Below are 27,435 nucleotides of genomic sequence, written 5' to 3' on the forward strand. Positions count from 1 at the left end.
TACTTTGGAGAAAAAAAACAGGCGATCTGGGTACGAGGACAAATTTCGAGGAGTGACTGAGAAAATCGCGAAATTTTCCCGCTCGAATGATCTGCACGTGATACTAACAAACAAAAAAGGGGAGTACAGCGGTTCTAAGAGACCTTGCGCGTCAACAAAACAAGTGAAAATCACGTGCAGAAGATTTTGTCCAATCAAATCAATTCATTTTTGAAGTTCAAACAATAATTACCGCACGTGACGTCTTGTTGTCGCGCAAGGTCTCTTAGAACCGCTGTACAAAGGTTCTTGCGCGCCGACAAATTTAAAGCAGAAGTCACGTGTGGTAATTATAGTTTGAAGTTCAAAAATAAATCGATTTGATTGGTCGAAATCCTATGCACGTGATTTCGCTTGTGTACTGTTCGCACGGGTAAAATGGCCGGGATGGCTGAAGAGAAAGCACAAGACAAGCAATCATCGGACGGTAAGAGCTAACATAACTGTTTTCTTTGTATTAGTCATAATGTTTCTACACGCTATTATCACTTAAAATAGACAGAGTATTAAACTCACCTACTGTAATATCGGACTGACTCCAAAATTGGACGCGATTACTCGAGCTATAACAGGAAACTTTGAACAACTTATAGGCCTATGTCTTTAGATGGTTCCTTGGATAGTTCAAGGCTGTGGGACTTTGCACACCAAGAATCAGAACCCTGCATCCGGAAAAAGGATTGTAATTCGTGATTTTACGTGATCTCAAGTTTCGCCTACGCGTCCGCCATATTGGTACACATGTTAAATGTCTGAAGCGAAATGGTGCAATGTGCAATTGTTGGCTGCAAAAAGCGTTCAGAAGTTGATCATGACGTGTCATATCACAGAATTCCAGCAGTAAGGGAGGATAGGAGTGAACGGGAATTTGAACTGGTCAAACGAAGAAGGGAAGGGTTTGTAGCGGCAATTTCTCGAATAGATCTGGACTTGAGCGCCCTACACAAGTATAGGGTATGCTCCAGACACTTTATTTCTGGTGCACCATCTGATTTGTTCGATGACCTACACCCGGACTGGCTCCCGACAATTGATCTTGGACACGAGAAAACTTTTGGCAGTTGTTATTTGCACGGTTACTAAGAGAAGACAGATGCAGTTGGCATGTGTGTACACAAAGATCCTTTACTATGGCATACATCTTCGGGTTGTGTACGTGCATGCGGGAAGTATAATGGATACGTCATCAAATTTGGTCATGTGAGTCCAAGGATACACCATGCATGCACACGCATTAATGCGTTTTCTCTGATATGGACTGCTAGCTGTGGGTTGTGTACTTACATATTATAGCCATTGTAAAACATGCAAGCATGTCTCTATGTTAGACCCAACTGCACAAATGGTAAAATGTATGCAGTCATGAAGTTTATAATCAGTTAGTCAGAGTTTATAAACTGATACATGGTAAAATTAATAAGCAGAGATTTACAAAATAGCACACATTGTAAAGTAGCAGCTTAATTAGATCAAAATAATCCAATAGGAGTCATGCAGTCCGAGTCAAAACATTGCCAAATGCATCCTCACATTCCTTATAGTTACAAAACCACATTTCTCCAACAGCATTCATTCTCTTGGCCTCTTCCAAAGTGATGCGAATGCAAGAGTACAGTAAACAAAGAAATTTATCATTAGCATACAAACACAGACAAGGCTGAATTTTACCTAAATTCCATCCCATACATCACTTTCATTGTTTCTCCAGTAGAACAAGTAACATCCCCTTGTTTAGTTATTGAACTGTGGCTAGGGGGTCTACAACTCAGAGGAATCATGACAATGGACAGAATTAGATTCTAAAATTGGAAAAATTTTCTGTAATACCTGACAAGCAAGAGTCAGCACCAGGATTCACTTACTGGGCATTAGCTAATTGTCAAATCACAATGTCAAGACAATTGCGCCTATAATGTGATAGCAAAACTGACACATACCAGGGGCGAATCCATGCATGCAGACTTTTGGAAAGGTTGTCAAAATGGCATGCTACATTGTCTGGTTTGGTAAGGTGAGACCACTGAAAAAAGGTCACAGCCTGCTGACAATAGCTGCCTACCCTACCATGCAACTATGCATTTATCACTGCCTGAAAAAGAACAAAAATCCTCAAGAAGGAAAGAAGCTCGCTACACACTGTTCTAACACTAGGACAGCTTTATTGAGTGACTGCTCTATTAGAGTATCTCGATCTTGGTATATATACTACCTTGGCCCCCTCCCTGTATCCCCCACGGCCGTTCACCCTAAATGCAGTCCGAACATTTTCTTCCGTGTGCACAAATAAAATCTATTTCTCTATACCTCAAATCTTCATTGTATACCTTCGATGGTGCACGCTTTGCTGCTGAATCTATTGCCGGATCTTGATTGTTGAGCGTTTAATTGGACGGATTCCATTCTTTTAAAGGCAGAGACTGTCTCTTTAAGATCAATGTAACTCTCAAACTCGCCTCCTATACAAAACATCGAGCATGTGACGAAAGACCACAGAGAAAAGTCCAGAAAGAAAAATCCCGCTCAAAGCCATGTGTAGTTTTCGGAGATGAACGAACCATGTACTATCCGTCAAATAATAACATCACGTGACTGCCGTGCCAATAGCACGAAGCTATACCGTGCCAATAGCCACTCCGAAAACTTTTGTCAACCTAGTAGTTCAGAAAGATATGACAGAGTCCAGAGAAGACGTGAGGAGCAAAGATTAAAGGAAAGTGTGTTCCTAAATGTTGCTTACTTGATTTTGCAAGAAACTGTTGATGCAGCTGTTCAAAGTGAGGTCATGGAAATTTTAGAAGAAGATGAATTAGTTACCAATTCATCAGCTAATGTTGCAGACCAGCTTATTGTTGAGTCCGTGGATTGTTGCCTTGAGTTAATAATAAAGGAAGAGTTGCAAAGCAAATTTTTGAGATTTGCTGAAGGAAAATGTGATTGTTCAACTCAAATCAAATCTTTGCGAGAAGAATTGGCTGCATGCTACTCCAAAATTGATGGGTTGTTGTTGCAGCTAAAACAATCATCACAACCCTTTGGAAGTGAAGAAGCTCTTAACACTGATGAGAAAGTCCTTACTTTCACTGGATTGCCAAACATGAAGGTTTTGCAGGCAATATTTCAGCATGTTGTAACGACATTTACCAGTGAAGGGAACTGGGAAATTGTCTTTATTCCAACAGTTCATATGTACCTTAATGAAGCTGAGACTAAACTGTCCTGTACAATTACTGGTGTTTCTCTTCAGCATATCTGCAACAATGGTATCCCGTCTGCTGTTAAAATGGCTAGTCCAAATGGATATCAGGCTACAAGATTTGATCATTTGGCCAGATAGTGACAGCCTGCAGAAGACAATGCCATTATGTTTTCAAGAATCTTTTGGCAAAAAAAGTTGCAATCATTATAGACTGTTTCAAAATTTTTATCAAACGGCCCAGTAACCTTCAAGCAAGAACATCAACATGGTCTAATTATAAACATAAGAACACAGTTAAAGTATTGATTGGAATACTACCGCAAGGATTCATTTCAGAAGCCTGGGGAGGTCGTGTCAGTGACAAGTACCTTACTGAGCACTGCAGTATTTTGAAAAGGTTACTGCCTGGAGATGTGGTACTAGCAGATCGGAGCTTTGATATAGCAGAATCTGTCAGGGCAATGAGGGCAACATTACATATACCTGCATTTACCAGAGGGAAATCCCAACTTTCTGCTCTTGAGATAGAAGAAACCAGGAAGATAGCCAATGTAAGAATCCATGTTGAGTGAGTAATTGGAGTTGTTTGTCAGAAGTATACTATACTTCAAAGTACTTTGCCAACTCATTATTTAATGAAAAGACAGGCTGAAGACATCCCATTGGTTGATCATATGGTGCGAGTGTGTTGTGCACTTACCAACTGTTGCGATTCAGTTGTTCTTTTTGATTAACCTGTACTTATATATTTTATTGATCTTGGTTATGATTGTTATATATGTTAGCTTCCCATTATTCCAATTAATTGAAATAAATTAAAATGTATAAGAACGATTATACAAAATTAATATTCAACAAGCTCATATGTACAGTACACGCATGCACACAAATGTCAGTTCTGTTATGCATATAGTTATGGTACGTAGTGCTGCAATAAAAGAAGTTATGTGCCCTTTCTCTTTTTCAGAAACTGCGGTAACTTTCTATAGTCTTGGCAGTACCATTTAGATTTTCCTTTAGGGATAGTGGTCATCCCCAAACAAGTTGTATGGAACCATTCTATTGGGCAATCTGGATTGTCACATCCTATCATAAATCCTTCCTCAGGACCATGACAATAACAATAAGTTTGAGGATCTTGAGTGGTGCTAGTATCTACACTGCTGGTAGCACTGGCTGATGGACCAGGCATGTCATCGGTAGCATCAGTTAAGTTACTGTTGAAACTTGAACCTTGAATGTTGACCTTGTATATCAATTCCCCATTAGCTCAGGTAGTAGGCAAATCTTGAAAAAGTCCTGTGCTTTTTTAACACACTCCTCCCAGATTGTCAGATTCTTGTAAATCCGTTCAATGTGTACACCACTGTCATCATAATTGTTTCTCTCGTCCCTCAAAAATGTGCAAACACAGAAATCAACATACTCCACATTGCACACAAACAATTGCATCTGAACTTGAAAATAGTAAACATGCTAAGTATCTAACCGAAATTGTTCTTCACCAGGCTGCTGTTTCAAGCAAAAATCTTTGTTTAGAGCTGCACCTTTTATTGATGCCACTTTGTGGCAAAAAGGACATTTGATTTCTAGTACCCCTTTACCATGGCACTTACACTTGATAATACCATCTGGAGATGCTCCCATATATGGCCACTGGCAATTAATAACAAGACCACTGTCTGTCACAGAAAAATTCTCATGATGGCCTTGATGTAAATATCCCTAGCCTTTTGCTCATGTTGACAGCCCCAACTTGTTGCCCTACTGGTAAAACTAAAAGCTTCGGGATAGCAAATACTCTTAATCAGTGACTGGGCTGGCTTTCAGTGTCAGTACGACATACTGATTTCATTCTAGATGCTGTGATACGTCCAGCTCTGTACTTGAACCACAGCTTTGACCTGCTTTGGTTTCTAGTTGCATCCTCTACAGAGTCAGCCATTTCCTGAGTAATATTCAGTGACACTGATTCACATGCCTTCAGTAGCTCGTGGTACTCCATTTCTACAAACCTTGTTTCTTTGAGTGATATCAAAGGTAGTGGAAATATAAATTTACTCATGCAATGCCATACGATGAGGTAAGACTTATGCTAGTTTAGGGATGTAGTGATACCTGGCAGAGGTGCAGGCATTCTGGGAAAAACATGGTAGACGTATGCAGGATAGCTTACCCGACCACAAGTAAGGTACTTGTCTGCAATTTTTTTCGTCTTCACTTCCTTAATCCATCCACCACATATTGATTGTATACATCCAATCCTTTTCTGGCCTTAAACTGGGACATAGTAATGAAACTAGTCTGAAGTACAAGATAAGACACTAAATCGCAGTCCTCTACTGGTGGATATCCATCGAAAAGCTCACCTTCTGTGGTGTTTCTGACAAAAGAATCAACTCCCTTGATTAAAGCTATTTTCTCCTTATAACGAACCGTGGCTTCCTTTTTCAACTTCTCAGCGTAAGTGGAGAGATTCAACAACATGGTAAACTGTCCCAGCACAACAGGTATTAAACTACGACTTGCTACATGTGCACCAATATGGCGGATGCGTAGGAGATATGTAAATTAGATCATGCGATGAAAATGCTCTATAAACTGGGGATATTTAGAAAAAGTAGATGAGTTGTTTTACAGTGTGAATATATTAAACTGTTGATTGGATGTAAGCGTGATTTGTAGACGGTGAGTGTCCGTGAATCGATCCTTTTATCCGGATTATATGTATTAATTGGAATGACTGCAGGGCTGCTGCCACCAGACAAAGAAGCCGAGATCGAAAGCTGATACTTGAAGTGCAAAGCCCCACAGCCTTGAACTACCTAAAGACATATAAGTTGTCCAAAATTTCCTGTTGTAGCTCGAGTAATTGCGTCCGATTTTGGAGCCCGTCTGATATTAGGTGAGTTACTCTACAGCGTCCCTCAAACCTAGTATTGTGCCTAGACCGGCTTTTTCCCTTTTGTATTTGGGTAGGGGGAAAAGATTTTGGGGATCGTTTGAAGAGTTGCAAATGATCCACTAACAAGATGTTTTCTTGTTCCAGCTACTGATGGGTTACTGAAGGGTTCGAGAGATGGAGCACAGCTGTTTCACTCCATTGGTTTTTTCAACATCTGGTCACATCTGGTGGAATGGGAAAAGCTGCTACTGCTATGTACAAGCATTTAGCCAACCTTCTGTCTATGAAACACCCCTTACCTTCAGTCATGGGTTGGCTACGTTGTACCTTGAATTTTTCACTACTTAAGTCTTCTATAATGCGTATTTGTAACTCCAGATCAAGCTCCAGACACCCTGCATTCCCTGTTCCTGCTGATTTCGTAATTGCTGAGTCCAGGGTGTCCACTTTCTGTAATTTACCTCCCTAGTAGGCTCCCTTTCTCTTCTATTCTTTGTTCTGTAGTTCTGTTTTCTAGTTCTGTAGGTATAGGCAAAACCATTTTATTAGAATGTCTTAGCTTAGAGTTAAAGTGTGGTGGATGGGCGTGCCATTGGGGCCAGTTTTTCTATTCTGTAAAAAAAATTAACAATGATTTCTGTGACGGGTGCACGACACACGAAAACAAGTTTTGTTTTGTTGGCGCTTGTTTTTAACCCTTCAAATGATCCCTAGAATCTGAGGATTCAGAACAAAACAGTTGGGAATTACAACCATAGATCCTTTACACCTCCGGGATTGGAATCTGCTGTATTCAACACCTTCTGCACCTCCATCGACACCTTTCTACAAAGACATCTGTAAATCAGGGCTGAGCGATTGTGACATTTTGCTACTTTCACGATCGTAGGATGCAACATATCACGATTATGTCATGATGTTGGTACTCACATGCATCAGCATCATGTGCACAACTTTGTATGAATTTTATACACAGTGAAATTGTGTACAACTGTTCGACACAATTAAGGCCATAGGCAGTTAAGAGTTTAATACAATTAATAATAGTAGTATCCTTAGATTTTAAACCACCTAGTAAGATTTATTCACACAATATACTTGTTTTCTGGATCACGTTCTTCCACAACAAGATGTGCCACCATTTTAATATACATTTACATGTGATGTCCTAACATCACGATTATTTATAATACATATTGACATCACGATGTTCAGAGACAATCACGATTAATCCCACAATCGATATAATCTCCCAGCCCTACTGTCAATTCATGCATTAGTAACTCGACTTTTAACGTATTATTTCTCTGTTCAGTGGACAGTGGGGATGATGAGTTTACTTCAGTTCGATTAACGATGGATTGGTAAGTGTACAAAACAGATTGCAACCTAAAAAGACATTATTTCAGGTGGCCATAGTTTGCTGCATCGTTCAAGCAGTAGGATTTGAACATGCGCTGTCAAAGGAGAAAAGGACTAATGACTTTGTTGGTTTGATTGTTTGACCCAAGTTATACTTATGGACTGAATTTGACGTTCATACAATGAACAATTTGAGACTTACAGCTAGTTTCAGTTGCTTGGGTCTGGCAGCGAGTTTTGTTGCTGTTATTTGCCTCCACAATTGTCTTCACCCTATTCACAGTAAAGAACAATATTACTATACAAAACAACACGAGATTCACAGTAGAAGAACAGTTCAACTTTTCTCCACCCAGTCAACACCAATCAATAAACTGCGCGGATGGTCTGAGCACAAAGTACAGCAAGTAAGTGGAGATTCCTATCCTGGGGATGTAAAGGATCTATGTTACAACAGACCCTTTTCCCATATCCAAATACAAAACAGGAAAAGAGCGGTAGACTACAGACATTTGCACTAATGTTGACGCACGCATGAGCGTATTCGCATTAACTGCATGATTGGGAAAGTTTAATTTATAGCTAAACTCTAGTTATTATTATGATATCCATTGAGCCTTGCCGGAAAACTGCTTATTCAAATGATAGTAGATGGTGGGTTGTTTGGAGAAGGCTAGGAATGGAGATGACTTTTAAAAGTGCTGCTAAGGGGTTCAGATTACTGCTTCTACTGCTTATAGAATCTACAACTACTAGTGATGCTAATTTGAACCCAGAAAAGCCACAATTTAGATATGATTGCCGAAAGCTTGATGCACACCACAAGTTGCTCATCATGGGATTGCTGATGCAGAACCCCTGCATATAATTACATGAGATTTTGATCACATTGAGAAGGTTTCAGGACTTTGTGTAGCTGGCTCTACAGTGTGCCGAACTTTGCAAAGAAATGGGTACACAAGAAAGAAAGTACAAGCAACAGCCCTGAAGTGAATACAAAGGCATATTTCAGTGAACATTTATCATTTGACTGCTGATCATTTTGGTGGGTAGATGAGACTGGCACTAATGCAAGAAATCACATCCGCAAGTTTAGAGGGCATTACCCCCATGTTTCCCAGATTTTTAGCATGTGGCAGACGAGTATCAGCAATTGCAGCCATTTTCACCAGTGGTGGAACTTACCATGGGCACTGTTAATGGTGACACTTTTTCAGATTTTATTCGAGGCACTCTTATACTTGAAATGGAGCCATTTGATGGATCAATTAAAAAATCAGTCATCATAATGGACAATTGCTCCATTCAACATGTAGAAGATGTGAAATCACTATTAGATGAAGTGGGAATATTGTTTTTTTTTTTGTTTTTTTACCACCATATAGTCCTGACTATAACCCAATAGAATTCACTTTTAGTTCTGTGAAGTCGTATCTTAAGGATCATGATGATCTCCCACAGACAGTCAGTGACCCAATTTCTGTGATAAGATCTGTCTTGACCAACTGCCTCATGGAAGGCAGTTGCAAGCAATCGATAAATAATAACGCAAAACTGATTTAATGTTATAAATGATGCATACACAATTATGCAACTCACACATATAGCAATCAAAACAAGCGTTCTTAGAAATTCAGTGACTACAGTTGTTTATGTCACACAAGATTGCCTCCTGTAGCTCTCGAAACTATGCACAAGAAATGACTTCCTTTCCTTTTCCATTCAATACATTCAGTGCAATATGAAATACTTTTACCAGGGCTTAGTAATCTGTTTGAATTTGACATATCCTTGTTACCTTTACTTGACTTTAAAAATGGCTTGTTTGGGAGTGTGTCATACAAGTCATGGTGCTTTAATTGCATCATGTGAGCCCATGCTCTTAACTTTCTCAAAGGTTATACTTTTTAGAGGTACCATGTCATTCATCTAATTCGTCCACAATTATTGGAACTTGTGAAATTTTTGAGTGACCTTCATGGTAAGTGTAGCACTGTATCTTACTCTCCCTCCAAGTAGCCTTTTGGAATTTGGATCTAGTAACTTCCAGCCACAATATTATCTCCTGTATGCTATATACATGGATGAGATCTTCACTTTCACTCAAACTCTTCTGTTTACCTCTTGCACCATGTCCGGGTTGAATGTATCCAAAAGAAAATTCAGCTTGTTGAATAAACTCTTCAGAATCAGTTGATAACTGACCCTTCATAGCAGCAACATTCTTAAGTTTGGTCACCACCTTCTCCTACGTCGTAAACCAGGCACTCGCCCATGGCTGGTCGTTATACCCACATGAGCAAAAACATTAAAAATGGTAAAAGCAGCCAAGATGTAAGAATTGAAAGCTAAATTAAGTCTGTGTGTTAAACTTCCACGCACATAAACTTTGCTCTGTGGTTTCTTCTCAGCAGTCTGAAATGTGGGTATGGTGACTCTTCATATACTTTGTGAACGGTCTTCCCTTACGGTTTAATGGACTTTAAAACAGACTACCGGAGGTAGCCTATTATCCTTTTGAGTTTGAAAGGGGCGTTACGTACCTGTACTTATGCGAATGAAAATGAAGGGCTGCCTCCAGGCTTTCTCTATATAATTTACACAAGAAAACACGATAAAACAGTTGAGAAGATACTTTTGTGTATAATTTGCGGTTTAAAGTGGTTTGTTATAGCATAGTCTATGATTATAGTTACCTATGGTTATAGTTACGCTTCCTTGGTAGCACATAGCAATGTAATTACCAAATTACGTAATATGCTAAATTACAGTATTTACAGATCTAATTATCTAACTGAATTAATAATAACAAGTATTTCAAAAAAATTGGAATTTTCAACTAGAGTAGGGACCATAGCACATCGATAAAAAAATCTGAAACAAGCTGGAGTAGTGCACAATAATATATCACAGTAAAACAATAAGAAGTGTTATATCCCTACTGTGTATTTCCATTTTGGTATCTTGGAGCACAGTAGGGATATAACACTTCTTATTGTTTCACTGTGATTTAATATCGTGCTCTACTCCAGTTTGTTTCAGTACTTTTTATCGATGTGCTATGGTCCCTACTCTAATAGAAAAATTTGAAATACTTGTTTGTTAACTAGATGCCGGACTCAATGAGTCAAACATGGATCCTGGAATGTATCCGTGTAAGAGCTATGCATTATAAAGGATGGTATTATGGGCCTGATATTGGTGCTCCGTAAATAGATTCAACTGACACCCAAGCCTGCAAGACATTCATTACCCTCGTGCAGTTGTCTGCGTGCATATTAGCAAGCATGTCTGTCCTCTTATTGTTTCAGGCTCGAGTGCTTTCTAAAGATAACACATCAGTTAGTTTTCCTCTGCATTTTGGGATAACCCACCCACCAAAGACAGGTTAACAACCCGTCAGTTATATCCCCAAAATTGCTTGGAGCACCCATCTAAGCCCATAATTAACCCACATAAGCACCTAATAATCCATTATTATGTGCATTTATGCAGAGAAGCAATAGTACAGGTGTTGGTTGGAAGGAATTAATATTCAGTTAAGCTTGATATATTAGGTAATAAACACTTTGAAACAACAGAAGAACTGAGTTAGCTGATGAAGCTGTCACTTGATGCATGGCAGATAAACTGGGCTCTGCCAACAACTGCAGTAAAGTCTAGATGGTATAGAATCTTGGATACCTGCTACTGCTGCGGCAGTTCTGGCACCCCTGGCCTCCTTAAAACCCTGCAAACTTGTGAGCTCGTAGGTTGGCTACCACTCTTTATTCGAGAGCACTGCAATATGGCACAGGGCCTCGTCTATGCTGCTAACAATTATGGTCACTCCTTGTTTGCCATGGTCCATTAATCCATTAGTAGAGCTTAATCCTGACCATCAGTGAATGGCATCTGTAGGGCCACCCAATGACTAGTCAGGTGCCACACTAAGCCTCATCAGGGAGGGACAGATGTGGCAGTGTCACAGAATTCACCATATCAATAAGAGACTTCTCAAATTCTCCTTATTTGTCGCTAAAAGGAGAAACAAGACAGCATCTGCCTAGTTTATGAGTCTTTGATTGGTGTGGCAAAATTTGTGACACTGTTGAAAGTACATACGAGCACCCAGAGTATCACGACTTACGTATGTATGTATGTATGCTGTTAATAGTAAATGTGTAATTGTGAATACTCAAGTAGCTATTGTCTCAAGAATGGCTGAGGAGGGTATTGTCAAATCTGATGCCAGAACTTGTCTTCTGCTGTCGCAGTGCATGGTATGGTGATTAGACATGTGTGCGGCATGTTTATAGAGTAGTACACCTTCTCCTGTGATATCAATAGACATGTGTACCATTTCCTATTTTGTTTCTAGAAGTCAATCAATGCAATTAATTGTACTTTTATCTGACATTATAATCCCCATAGTAGTGTACCAATGGCACATTTATCCACATTAACAACACCCCTCAATAAATCAATAGCCAATTGTCGCTGTCACAGGCCTGCACCTTGATGCTATTACCATCTGCCTGTTAGTAGTGTCAAGGCGGAGACTCTGATTATTCCATGCAAGTGTAGCATCAGATACTTTCAGCTGCAGGGAGGACAGATATGGAGAAGTCCTTGCTGTGATCGGTGATCTCCTGCTTTGTATGCAGTCAGAGCTGTTCCATAGTAGTGGTAAGCTGTCTTATCCCATGGGCATACAGGAGATGATTTTGAGACACAATTCCTACTGTGGGGACTTTGAGATCATTAGTGGAGTATGCATTAGCCAGTGTCCAGAATTGTGGTCTGTAACCAATAGCCTCACCAAGTACTTCAAATAAACAAATTAGCATTTGCTACCTGCACTCCCACTATTTGAAGCGGATTCGTATTTTGGGATGGCTACTGCCACCATTGATGAATTGTTTCTTTGTGGTGATACAGAAAGTGGTAGGTCTTCCTAACCAGCAATATGTTCTATGTCTGGATTACTAGTTGTTTCTGATTATACAATAAGCTGGTATGTATATATTGTAGGCCAGGTCCAGGTTACAGAAAGGAACCCACAATTAGGTCACACCTAAAAAGGTGGAGATGTGGGCTCCTTGGTATGGAAGTCTTACCCTTTCGATCCATATCTTATGCATAAAAGGAAAATGATTAGCCTACTTACCTTAGTCATGGACCCTGGGGGAAGACTCCATTATGTACCTGTTGGGACCTCTATTGCACATGTGCAGATAGAGCAGTGTGTTTTGTGATGAGATTCGATGTTCCAGTAACCCTTCTTTGCTGCCATGTGTAGTCACAACCAAAAACAGAGTGGCAGTGTGAGCAGTCCAGCTGTCTGCCTTTTCTAACCCATGCTGAAATAAATAACACCAACAAATCAGCCGGAGCAATTATACATTGTCAAAAGGACAACAAAATTACAGCAAACTAGGCTAGCCTTCAAGTCCTATTTGCTCCTCTTTGATGTGGATGAGAAATGGTGGCAGCTCCCCTGTATAACCAATAGCTGTGAGAAAATGGGTATAGTTAATCCAGTCATGATGTGAAATCGTTTCCCTGGTTTGTTGCTTTCGTGAAGGATGATTGCCCTGCTTTGATCAGACTGTAAGAGGCTGTTGTGAAGAGTAGCAGACTCACAAGAAATCAGAGCTGTGATGTGAGAAAACCTTCATCCATGTGAAAATGTTGGAAATCTGTTTGCTAAGCCTCTGAGTCTTGGGTTTTGATTGTTTCCACTTATGGGGAGATAGCTGGTATTCTGGTGGTCTAGCTGTCACACTGGTCGAAGAGTGGAGTTGATGTAGTCCCATTTGTGGATGTCCCTGGGATTTTGTTGGGAGAGACCTGGAGCATTCCTTTAATAGTAGCTGCAGAAGGACCTCTAGTTGCTGGTGTGGATGTGTCATCATCACCGAGGGTGGTCGTTGAGTACTTGGAGGGTGACAGCAGGGATCATTTGCTAAAGGGGAAGCCGGCTGCTTCTACAATCTAAAGACCGACTCCATGACAATTCTCAGTAGTTGTTGAGTGACCAGCTTTGCATAAAAATATATTACACATGTGATGAGCATCCAACGGATAAGGACTCCAATGTGATTCTTAACACCTCACCAAATTGGGTACATGCTCCACTAGGTCACATATGTTGAAAACACATTAATCATCAATGATTAACGACCTAGAAAGGACATATAAACAGATAAGAAGTGAGTAATGGGCTATATATAGAGCACACAGCAAGAAGGCATTTTGTTTGCTGTTTAGGGATTTGCGACAATATTCACAGACATACAGTGACTTATAACAGTAGGATCATCTGGATGAGATAATCTTTGAGATCATTCCAAATATCTGAGCTGAACTTTTCATCATAAAATTTGAATGTGGTTACATTTCTCTTCAAGTGTAAACGCTCACATGAGCAGCATGAAAACTCAGGAGTTTTTTTCTCATACTCACATATTGTGTTAGCATATTTCACTTGCAATGCTGTCTCTGTGTCTTCATCACAAGATGCTTATGGCACTTCAGAGGATTCATCATCTGGTGCCTTTTCAACTAAAAGGTCACACAATATTATACATTTAATGGCTTCCTTAACAACTTCAATGTTTCCAGAACAAAATCCAGTATCAATCTGGTCAATAATCTTGCTACTAACACAAGCATTTTAAATGTTCACAAGAAGATTTTGAACCACTGGGTGGTGTACTGCAGCCTGTCATAGTAGTCTAAAAGGGCTTTCACATATTCCAGCAGCACATGGGATGGGATGTCCCTTTCTTCTTGGATACATTCACCATCACTGTCATGACTTTTACTTTGTATGACCTTGGTGTAATGACCATGTTGGCATCCAGAATCAGTTTCGTGAAAGAATGCCCTGATGGTCTTTCAAATACTTTTTTGATATTCAGTATTTTATCAATTTCCTGATCTGTCAATGCCTTGCACAATTCACATGTCATACAAAGCACACTCAATCATTTCTGGACATTTTGCCTGGGTAACTAGACACCTTTTATTGCGGTCAACTATAGTCACCTGTTTAAGACCTGATGATTTGTATAGCCAGTATCATAAAAGTATGGCTCAGAAGAAATAGTGTGCAATCCCTGCAGCAAGTCATCTTCACTTACAATTTGGACAGCATTATTTTTTCGAAGAGTCTTTAAAAGATTGCCGACATGGCTTTTTCTAGCAGACAGTGCATCATGTACCATTTTCTTGGACACTAAATGGCAAGCTGTCTTCTCCTTAAGGTTACGGTATAGTCACGGGCAATCATTCAAAATTTTGAATGCCTATCGATTCTTTTTGAGAAGACCATAAAACCAGTCTAGCAGCGTGAAAAGTTTCAAATGAAGGTGAAGCCCTTCATATTTAATGTTTTTATGTAGCTACAGTGTGGTTTGAGGTAGGTGGAACACTACAATTGTTGTAGTAACACAAGTAAGCCAGCCCGTACATCGCTTCACTACCATGTTTTTCCGCCGCCAAATACAGCAAAAGCTGTAGGCTGTATTGGCATTTCTAGGGCATAGTGATACTGTATATTAAATTTGTTAGGTCCTGTGGAAGCATTTTTGGCGTGTTTCTCCCCAGTGACTCAGATACAAGCCTTCAAAGAGCTTGTTTCACCTGAAAAAACTATTAAAAGTTCAATAAAACGTCTATACTACCAGTAACTTAAAAAATCGCTTCCACAGGACCTAGATATTTTAGTTGTTTAGCCACTTGTGTTGAAATTATAAGGATTCAGTAATCTGTTAGTCTTGTTTTTGGCGGCGCGTTTTCTCTATTGTAGACCACACACCCAAGAACAGTCGTTGTTCTGTAGTAAAAACAAACAAGCACAATTAGTTGTATTGCTAACACAACACAGTTGTTGAAATTATTTATCCCTGCTTGGTTTAAAGCAGGTTTGGTAATTTGTTCTGCCCACGCATTTTAAACTATTCCGTAACCTTAATGGCATGTGACATTGAATCAGCTGTTATACCATAAACTTATGAAATTTTATTAACAATATCACTGCATGTTTCTTTTGTTGCAGAAGAGCCTCTATCAAGTTATCCATATATGACCTCACATCAGAGTCAGATGGTGGCCTCAGCAAATACCTACAACAAAAGGAAGGTGTAAATCAAAATATACAGAACACTGGCACACACAGAGTAATTACAGAAGATCATACTTGTGCTTTGCCTTTTTACAAAGTTCATTAATATTCACAAGATAATGTTTGTTGGTGGAAGATTTACTTTTACTTCTAGATTTAGCCACATCTTTGTCATAGTGCTTCTTTGTGGTTTTTGCTGATTCCACATGAGAAGTTTCTAAATCTTTCTCGGGAGCCTGTATTCTACGGAATAACGGAATAGCAGAATTACGGAATAAGCGAAAATCACATTCTAAATATTTTGTTATGGTTTATAGCCTCTATAACATTTTAATATACATTCCTCACCTCGTAGAGAACACAATCACAATGGCACCGATCCTCGGGGCGATCTTTAAATAGGATATGTACAAAGATGTTCACTCTAGAACAATCTAACTAAGCTAAACTACCATCAAATACACTTCACTACACAATCGCTAGAAAACTAGAAGTTCTTTGTGCTATACTTACTCATACCAGCTGTCACACACGAGTAACTGCCCGAATTTATTAGAATTATATACAAAGTGTTAGAGCCGAGGTTGGAGCTCTGATGTTGGGAGCAGAAAGCAGTATTATTCTCCGAATTTATTTGAAACACTTTAGAAAAAGGTAACAGAGTTATAAGAAACTGAGGTCAGATTATTCCATGCATGCAGGGTAGCTACCTAGGGGGTGGATTGTTTTGTCCTAAACTATTCGGCCAGTTAGCTAACTAGCTGCTCGTGTGTGACAGCTGGTATGAGCAAGTATAGCACAAAGAACTTCTAGTTTTCTAGCGATTATGTAGTGAAGTGTATTTAACAGTAGGTTAGCTTAGTTAGATTGTTCTAGAGCGAATATCTTTGTACATATCCTATTTAAAGATCGCCCCGAGGATCGGTGCCATCGTGATTGTGTTCTCTACGAGGTGAGGAATGTATATTAAAACGTTATAGAGGCTATGAACAATAACAAAATATTTAGAATGTGATTTTCGCTTATTCCATTATTCCGTATTCTGCGGAATACAGGCTCCCATCTTTCTCATAGTGCTTCTTTGTGGTTTTAGCCGATTCAGCATGAGACATTTCTAAATCTTTCTTGTAGTGCTTCTTTGTGGTTTTAGCTGATTCAGCACAAGAAGTCTCTAAATCTTTCTCATAGTGCTTCTTTGTGGTTTTAGCCGATTCAGCACGAGAAGTTTCTAAATCCTTTTCATAATGCTCCCTCTTAGCTTTACCCAATCAGCACGAGATGTTAGCCAATTTAGCACGAGAAGTTTTTAAATCTTTCTCATAATGTACTTTACTACTTTCAGCTGACTTCATTCGCGATGCCACAACGTCTCTAACAATCCTCGTTGTGACACCCAGATCTTTTGTCCTTGTCATATTTGTCCTTCCTGTCTGAGAGTATTGTGTCTTTATTAGTTTTGTAATAGGGTTTGTTTACTTCCTTTTTCCTATTTCTTCTCACTCTATCCTTGGAGGCATCGTCGCGTAGCTGACTTCAATGAACAATATCTCGGACAAAACAAAAACAACAGCAAGAAATGTAAAAATATGCTTAACTAACATCCAATGCACAATATTCAACAGTATCAATAACAGCAAAGCGTGTGTTTAGAAACACAAACGAATAATCATGAAATATCTTCACTTACGCCTTGCCAAACAAATGCTATGATATATTTTTTTAGCCATAAAAAAAACTTAGGAAGTATAACAATAGAAGTTACAACTAGCTACACTAACTAAACTATACAAACTATGGTACAACTACACTACATTACTTAACCAAAAATCAAGTCCTCAGAAGAGAGGGCATACTGCTGGAGAAGCATCTTGACATTAAAACGCCACAGAGTGACAGAACGTTGCTGCAGAAACTGTCATCTAGCAGTCTTATGGGGCAAACCATTTTAAGCCCAAAGATGGTTGTGGCAAGGCCTTAAGCCAACCACTGCTGGTGCCGGAAGAATGTGACACTGCATGTATATGTGCTTGATCATGAATGGTTGGGTTGTTCAAAAGTTGTTTGAACAGAAGACCATCCAGTGAAGCTTGAATATCATTCTGAGAAGAAGCATTGGACACTGAGATGGGAAGATCTTCAAAGAATGATAGAGCACATTCTTTTCCGGGAAATGGTATAGAAGCATCAGAAGACCCTACCAAACAAGATACCAAAATTCGAGTGAAATTAAAAGACCCTAGAAAAGCTGGATATTGCTTACATGTGTTACGCCTACAATAGTCAAGTTAACTTCACCTTGACATTCAACTTGAAGGCTGGTACACGTGTTATACTAATGTTTCACACAACCTTGAGGTCAGCAATAAGTTAATAGAAGCCATTTATGCACTACTGGGCGCGCGCTACTTCCAAATCGACATGTTCGCTGTCAGCAAAGAGATGTATGGGACAAAAAGGAAGACAATGGTAAGTTCATGAAGAATGCACTGTACATACTGCGGTATGCTAAAAGGCACCTCTTGGGCAGAAGTGACACTGAAGAGTGAAAAAATCAAGCCTGTAGCTTTAACCGTTATCGAGTTACGCTTGTCTGAAGGCATCAGTCAGTTACTTACTCAGTCACTCAGTCAGTAGAAAATTCCATTAAATAACTTTTTTTAAATTCTGTAGCAACTTGTTGAAAGCATTTCGGGTAGTTTTTGAAAGCTTGCTTGGGCTTAGTTTTACCTAACCAATACTGCCTCATCTTCGTCAGGGAAAATGAGGCTGGTTTTTGGGTGATGTTATTTCGTAGACCACGCCTACACCTTTGTGGTCCCTACTATACAGTACTATCGTACTGTATGATAGCATGAATATAAACTAAATTTATATACGTGGTTACAGACAGTATTATTGTGAACAAGTTGATATTATGTTACTTCTAAAAGCTGGATGCTCCATGCAATTAATACTATTCCATTCTAACTAAATTAATTGTATGTGGACTTATGACCTTGACAGCATAGTGTACAGTGACTCCACTACTTTGTTCATCAACACACTATAAAACACATAACTTCTGATATATTTTTTCTCAGCATTATTTGCAGTATCCAAGAAATGGATCAGGCTGCTGACATCTGCTTTGAGTTTTAGCCTCCCAAATGTGTATCCCTTCATTTTAGTGGTCATTGAGTCGTGCCCACTACAGAGTTCTCAATGTCTAATGGTAGTACTATCAACATATGTAGTATTAACTGTACGAAATTTCTTGGCAAGACTATTGGTATTTCTCCCACTGCTACTTGTAAGCTGGCCTCTGACAACATCAAACAGTAAATCTCATTGTATCTCCCGCATATTGACAACTGTTCTATTAGAGGGAAATACAAAGTGTGGATCCTTAAAATCTTCGTGACATCTGTACTTCACTTTCATATTTCTGTGGAGAGGCTCACAGTGACATCCATTCAAGCCACCTAATCATCTGTGCTGAAGTTCGTAAAACGGTGTTTAAATTTTGCCTCATAACTGCACTCCAGGAACTGTTATTCATTCTGATGTTTTAGACCTTTCATTTTTGCCTCACCTCAAAGAGTCTGCTAAGCTGTCTTATATCCTGGCTATCGAACACTCTGTTGACCTGATGATTATTGAATTGCACCAGTCTCTTTTATCTACTGACTTTCAGGATGCACCAAGTGTTGTTTTTGATGCTCTTTCTGCTGCTACAACATCGGTTTCTAACATCCATTCATCTACTTTTAAGAGCAAGGCCCGTAGCAGTTTAAATTCCTCTCATGTTGATTATTGAAATTCTACTCTCGCACCGTTGACTGTACAGAATAAATTTCTGGATGTAGTTACTCTAGAATAAAAGTGTACCATGTGGAAAAGACTGATGTATGGTTTACCTGAAAAGCAACTTTCTTTCTTACTACAAGCTGGTTGTGACACCTTACCAACAACACCTTTGAATCTGGCTCACTGGAATATAGTTGTTAGTCCAGTATGTACCCTCTGTTACTACCCAACCATATTATTGCACTTGATCAAGGGAGATTAACTTGGCGTCATGACTCTGTTTTGCAAGTTCTTGTTCACAATTTTAAGAAGGATTTACCACCATGTTATAAGCTTTATGCTGATCTTCCTAGTTACCAGGCAAGTGTTAGTTCCCCAAGTACTATTCCACCTCATATTGCATCTACACTAAGCAGACCTAGTTCCACAGGTTCCATCGTGCTATTAGAACTCTCTGTGGTTACTAATACTCATCATGACTTTTTGGCTGCAAAGAATTGTAAAGAAGATTGCTACGGTTCATTGCTGCTTGACCTTCAACGTGCTGGATTTTCAGTTGATCTTGTGACAATGGGCCTTATCCAAAACTACGTGAAGCCATATAAATGCCGTATACTATCCGTTTGAACGCTATACTTTTCTTTCATTTCTGCATCGCGTACGTGATATTTTAGCTGAGAGTGTAGTTTCTACAGGAGCCTAATGGAGAATGGTGAGTAGAACGTATAAGAGTAGCTCTAGCTTTGTGAGACATAAGTATGTTGTTTTGCCATTAAAAATACTACGATCTAAGATGGCAAAACCCAGGAATAAAGATTAGAAGTTGGGTTTTTTGATAACGTGCGCTAAATAGAGTCGGCACAAACGACATGTTATCGCGTTCAATCTAGCATTCAGTATTGTTTCAATCCTAAGGTGCAGCACATGTTGCTGTAGACTTTCAGTGCTGGTCACTGTAAAGTGTTAATAATAATAATAATTAGCCTCCATGCTTTTACATTGCCTGTCCTAATGGCAGACCGCCAATTTACAGTACATTAAACAAATCTATGGAAGTTTCTAATTAGCACACGCAGCAAAATAAACCTGCTTTGAGGCCCAGGGTTTTGCCACCTTAGAATGCCATATTTTAAACAACAAGTACACAGAAAAATTTGGAATTTTCAACTAGAGTAGGGACCATAGCACATCGATAAAAAGTACTGAAACAAGCTGGAGTAGTGCATGATATTACTAAATGACAGTAAAACAATAAGAAGTGTTATATCCCTACTGTGTACTTGTTTGTTAACTTTTTTTTGTAAATAATTATTATGACTAGTGAACCCACACATGCTGCATCTGAAATGGCACCGCACGCCCCAATTGTTGTCTGAAAAGTGAAGTGTCCATTACGCTTCGTTGTCAGCTATGTTCAACTCGTTACGCAGCATTTCGAATCAACAACTGTTTGAAAAGCATCTCTTCAAAGAAATGGTGCCACGCGCCCCACTTATCGTCTGAAAAGTGAAGTATCCATTACGCTTCGTTATTGGGTATGTTCAACCCGTTACACAGCTGTATGAATCAAGAACTGTTTGAAAAACACCTCTGCTATCAAAATAGCCACTATGACAAATACGGACAATTTCCGTTACGAAGGGAAGCCATCACGTGCTATTGACACTTTTCGCTGTCAGCAAAGATGAATGGAACACAAAGGAGGACACTGGTAACTCCATGAAGAATGCATTGTACGTACTGCAGTATGCCAAAAAGCACCTGCTGGGTTGAAGCAACACCGAACAGTGAAAAAATCAAGCCCGTAGCCTTAGCCATTATCGAGTTACACTTGTCTGAAGTCATCAGTCAGTCACTTACTTACTCAGTCAGTAGAAAATTCTGTTAAATAAATTATTTTTAAAATTCCATAGCAACTTGTTGAAAACGTTTCGGGTTGATCTGAAAGCTTGTTTGGGCTTAGTTTTAACTAACCAATACTGCCTCATCGTCATCAGGGAAAATTGAGGCTGTTTTTTGGGTGATGTTATTTCATGGGCCATGCCTACTCCTTTGTGGTCCCTACTATACACTACTATCATAGTGTATGATAAAACAACATACTTGTGTCTCATAAAGCTAGAGCTACTCTTATAGGTTGAACTTACCATTTTCCCATAGGCTCCTGTATAAACTACACCCCCAGTTAAAATATCACGGATGCAACGCGGAAATGAAACGAAAGTATAGCCAGCGACTGTTACAAAGCTTAGTAATGTATGCCATCTACTGAAGAGTACAATACGTTACATACTTCAGCAGGCAGCAAGCTCATGTTCCCATCTCCTGTTCATACAGGATATTTAACTCTCGAGCTTCTGCATCATGGGATGTAGTTGATCTGTTGAACTGTTGATATGCTATGTATAATTGTTTTGTTTTATAAGTAGCTACGATTTATTTTATTCCCAGGGCTAGTAACTTGGTAACCCTGAGACTAGACTCCTGACCCCTTGTAATTATACTGTTCATGTAATTGTCAAATTATTATGACATTTATCTCTCTCTCCAATATACCATTGAATATTGTAAGCAGCTGTCTGTAAATGATTTCGGAAGAAAAAGAAGGTTATTATTACACATTGTAGTCTTCAAGGAGAGCCAGTGTTTATAGTGTATAGTTCCACTACTTGTATTGCATATGACTGATATTTGATGAGAACAATCAGAGTAGAAATGCAATATGCATTTGTTTTCAATATACAATTGGTGAGATCATAAGAACTTGCAAGCAAATGTAAGCTTCAATAATCAGATGAGAGTCACACAGCTCCATTAAACGATGGATGCGCTAGATAACTAGCATATACTAGTCAACTAGAGATGCAGAAGGAACTCAGTACACTATAGCTAGCATGTGTATACTATATTCACACAACTCTACTTTCTACTGTTTGTCAACATCCAAGAGCAAGTGCTTTCATTTTCAATAGTGGTCAAACTTGGTAAATGGCATCGATTTCTAAACACTTCTGTGGTTAAGTGTGATAATAAAAGGCAAGAATAATAAAGAAAACTTGGTCCAGTAGTCCAGACCAGTAATCCAGTCCAGTAGTCCAGTAGTCCAGTCTAGTAGTCCAGTCTAGTGAATGGATACACCTCAAAAGCCAGTAGCTTTAGTAAAATACCATTGGGTAAAGCCAATTGATATGGTCCAGGGTTGAAACTCATCCAGGTCAACTGGGCCTGGATATATGCAGTGTTGGGGATAACACGTTACATGATCATTATTACTTTTGTGGTAACTAAGTATTATAATGAAATACACTAGTATTATAGCTCAAGTTACAAATGTAAGGTTTTACCTAAGTAATGAATTTACTGTAACGAGTCTAATATTGAGTAATATTGTTACTACAAGTAACGAAGTTACTAATTTCATTAGTAATCCACTTAGTAACACCTAGCCACAGCGAAGTAACGAAGCCTACTGAATGAAGCTTATTCACCAGCTTCTTACTTGTAACCAAGATTTATACAATGTCCAACAACGCAATCATGTCACATGTAGTTTCACACGTGACAGCTTAAGGCTGTGGACACAAAGTAATATAATATGTAATATTATTATAGTTACTTTATTTTAAGGGTAATATGTAACTGTAACTAAATAGTTCAGTTGCAAGTAAATGTGTAATATGTACCGAGTTACTTTAAGAAGTAATTGCCCCAACACTGGATATATGTATGTTGTTCTGTAATCGTGGTGCACTAATATGTTACATGACATATTTATTTGTAGATTGGATAAAGGATGAGGGAGATTTTTTTCCTGTTACTTTAAGTTATTGCAGTGAAGAGTATTATCCCATTGGTAACACTCCTCCAGATGATTTACTACAGAGCATAACTACAGTCACACAACGACCAGATGTTCTACTATTAGGATGCGGTGACTTGCAGTCTTGTCTGTACACATTATGGAACAACTTTGATCCTAGACATACACGGAATTTTAAAGGTGTACACTTCATGCTAAATGATATTAATGCAGCTGTGTTGGCCCGTAACATCTTATTTCTATATCTGTGTGTCCAAATGCCTGCTAGCCATGGTGATAAAGTGAAGTGGGTAACTTCTTTTTGGGCCATCTGGTACTGTCATGAATTGTTACCAGACCACAAAAGAGTACTCATACATGCCTTGTCACAACTTCTGAAGTGGTCAGACAGCACCAAGTCATGGAGTGAAAGTGCTGACAATCCCCTAAAATCACTTGTAAAATTTTATTCTCCTACATCTCTTTCTCAGATTTGCCAGGTATGGAAGACATGGTGCAAATCTCGATATACATCCACCCTAACAGAAATGAGGGCCGAAAGGTCTAAGCGGTGCGAATATATTATTACTGATTTTTTCCATCATCCTACACATCAGCTTTTTAGTTATTTTGGTGGTATTTTGTTGAAGAATATTTCAAAGCATGAACGTATCGTGTTAAAGGATGAAATTGTATCTTATCGTGAAAATGGGTTTGTGTTTGCAGAGGAAGTTTTAGGTATAGATTTTGATGCACAAACGAGATTGGTTAATAGTACATTTATTGACAGATCAGATGGAAAATACCGTATCACTCATGACTTGATTCCTTACCGCAATTTCTTTTTTGCATACCAGCTTTCTCCAAACAAATTGAGAGGCTATTCTGACATTCCTCTTATGGTGGAGGATGGCAGATTCACAGACAAACCACTGCTTGCTAATAGTGTTCAACAATTTTCAATATGGATGAAGTCTTGTGCTGAAATCTTACAATCTGAAATCTTACAATCTGACCATGACATTGTGTTTACATTTCAATGCTCTGATGCCTTAGTATTTTGTCAGCGCTTGCACAATAATCCATCTTGGAGTTGTTTTGATGCAATATACTCTTCTAACTTGCTTGACTTCGTTGCACCGCCCAGCCTCATACTCCTTGCACTGCAGATCTTAAAGCCTGATGGTGTTCTCTTTACAAATATTGTATACCATACATCTGAATCCAATACGTTTGGTGAATATGTAAGGAGAGCTTTTGGGGTTGAATGTAAACATTTGCAGTTGCTATGTGGAGTGAGATGTGTTGGCTATGAAGATGAGTTCTCTAACATAGTCTCCATTGAACCTGTCCCTCATAGCTATGGTATAGATAGTGCTGTAGTAGGAGTAAGGGTTAAGTCACTAATGTGGCAGCATGTCATAGCCACACCTCTTACAAATCCAAAAAAAGAACACCTTGATTTTATGTGGAAAACTTTGAGTTCTTCTATTGTCCGGTATTTAAGTAATGATCAAGTCATATTTAATCATGCTTCCACTGGTTCAGTTGTGATATTGTTGCAGGCATTTGCATCACAATTGACAAATGACTGTTCCACCTTTCAGTTTTGGAAGCAACTTTGCTGCTTGTTATTGATGGAGAACAGTTTGCAGAAATTCCACACTTCCCTACAAACACAATCTTGGTTGCATGGTGTACACCTTCATTTAACACTATCAGATTTAAACTGTCCTATGTGTAAGAACCAAAATATCACAGATGCCATTGTGCAGCAAATCATCACAGTTTCTGCTGATGAACTTTCTAATAAAACAGACTGTTTTATTGTGACTGCTAATAACCACAATAGCACTGATAATCTTCACTTTATAGATGATGTGGCAATCAGTACAAATGATAACAATGTGCATGCTCATTTCTTTGTTCCAGTTGTTTTTGCTCAAGAAAATTACAGAATGGCCTTGTGGTTTAATAATGTTTCCCTTGGTGGTCACAAGAATGAAGTGGCACCCAAAAACTACTTTTTCAACAATTCAATTCAAAAGCCACCATGTCAGCAATCACCATCTGTTCTGGGAACAGTAATCCAGCATTCTGGAGATGACCATCAGTTTGAAACTGTCATCACTCTTAATGACCTAGCCAGTTCTGCTTTGAACAATCATCAACTGACCATTCAGCAATGCAATGGTAGGACAATTAGTATTGTAATTGGTAATTATTACACTAATATTTCCTATCCATATACCATCGATTATGGTAAGCAGCTGTCTGTTAAATTATCTCGGAAGAACAAGGAGGTTATTATTACAGCTCATCGCACACGTTGCAGTCTTCAAGAAGAGCCAGTGTTTATAGTCAACCCTGACAATATGTTATCCTTTCCTGTTATGCTTCTCAGTATAGCTGATGCTAAAAGCTTTAGTGATCTTAGTTTATGGTGTGATCCATGTCTTCCTGTTCCAGATACTGCAGAATACCATCTTAAGGAAACCATAGCAGTTTTGCTTCAGAGTACTACTGAGAATTTTTTTTCCCTTGTTTGTGATGGTGATGGAGAGCCTGAAACTAAATTTTTGATAGCAGTTCTCAACAGAGTATTTGATTGCCGTAACAAAACACCTGCAATTGATGTTCTATTTTGGCATTGCTCAGATCAAGACCATTCAGTTATGTTACATTGGGGAAATCAGATAAAGTTTACAAATACTGCCACATACCAAATGGCCATCAAAGTATTTGATTATTTTAAAAGTTGCACAGTATCTACAGTACCAGAAGAGAATACCACTTACCAATACCTTGTAAAGCAAAAGGTAAAGCATCTTTTCACCAACCGAGCTGTCATTTATCCACTCTACCCTAATGGTGATGAGAAGATTGCAGATCAAACTGCCTGTAACGCTATTGTCACTTTCCTCAATGATAATACTGAAAAACATGCATTTCACCAGAGGCCATACTGGTTCAAAAAATTCAAAGCAAATATTCATGAAAATAGATGTAGTAATTGTCATCGTGATAGCACTAATCTTAATAGAAGTTCGTGTTGTCGTTTGGTGCAGTACTGCAGTGTTCAATGTCAAAAACAACACTGGAAGAAAACTCACAAGCGATACTGTACACCATTCCCCGAGTAACACTACATAACTCTTTAGTATGTATATTGATTTGGTTTTTTTATTAGTATTATTAATTTTTTTGTTAAATAATGGTTTCATAAAGCAATATAAATTCCATGTAATATTGTGTATAAGTTTGTGAGTATTTTACTATGAAAGTGCCAGTGTATTAATTTTATTGTTGTACATTCTGTCCATGTTATTGATTTCGGGTGTGCTTCTGCATGAAGAACTTGCAACCTATTCATTGATTTACAGTCCAATTGGAAGGATTGTGTAATTGCTTTATACCAGAGACAAATATAACGTTCAGCAGTAGACCCACCATGATGTCCTATCATGTGCAGGATTGATCAGTTGTGGTAGGACATTTCAATCAAGAGTCAGTTAAATCAATGTTATTAACACTTGTATCAATGTACACAGCATTGGTGGTTGTTGTGAACTAGCAATTGTTACTAATTGAATGGGAGTAGGCCTAGTACATTCAATTGGGTTGTAAGAATGTAGTGTCTCCTAGCGACCAAGTAGTAGTTATTAGCAGTACAAGCCATAAACCAAACAGATAAATTGTATTCCTTACGCTACATCCTTTTTCTTTTGATAGTTAGGACATTATGTCTGAGCCAACTGACTTGTGTAGTATTATTGTGCTTTTATAATTATTGCTTTGTTTTTGTACTTTTATGCCTATAACTATGTGTATACTCTGAAATGGAAGAACGGCCTTGGCTGAATTCCAGAGTTGAAACAAATAAATCAAATCATTTATGGTCAGACATGCAGGGACAGCAAATGTCCTGTGACCGATGGTTATAATTTTGTCTCTGCTTTATAACACTCCAAATACCTCCTAAGCAATGATGAAATTTCACAAAAAGTTCTAATAGGCATGGGTGGGTGGTATTTTCCCTACCTCAGTTACCCTATATACTGTCATTAATGGTTTTGCCTGAAAAGACAGCTAGCTAGCCTATATATTTTATTAAGGTAATACCAGGGTTTTTTTCCAAGGTTTCCAGAAACTATTATGCATTTAGATCAAAATGCTCTAATAGTGCAGTCGACTACCCTAATATAAAGAATGTTTGATTTTTGTATAATTAATATTGG

The 27,435-nt window shown here is 38.7% G+C and overlaps 1 protein-coding gene across 1 annotated transcript; it reads left to right on the plus strand.

Moving 5' to 3' along the window:
* Positions 1-388: 388 nt before the first annotated feature.
* LOC136249306 (uncharacterized) lies at positions 389-26,481 on the plus strand. The gene is made up of 2 exons (XM_066041267.1): positions 389-466; positions 23,180-26,481. The coding sequence occupies exons 1-2, from the start codon at positions 418-420 to the stop codon at positions 26,338-26,340; spliced, it is 3,210 nt and encodes a 1,069-aa protein (XP_065897339.1). The 5' UTR covers positions 389-417; the 3' UTR covers positions 26,341-26,481.
* Positions 26,482-27,435: the final 954 nt, after the last annotated feature.

This window comes from Dysidea avara, chromosome 3 (genome assembly GCF_963678975.1).
Source record: "Dysidea avara chromosome 3, odDysAvar1.4, whole genome shotgun sequence".
NCBI lineage: Eukaryota > Metazoa > Porifera > Demospongiae > Dictyoceratida > Dysideidae > Dysidea > Dysidea avara.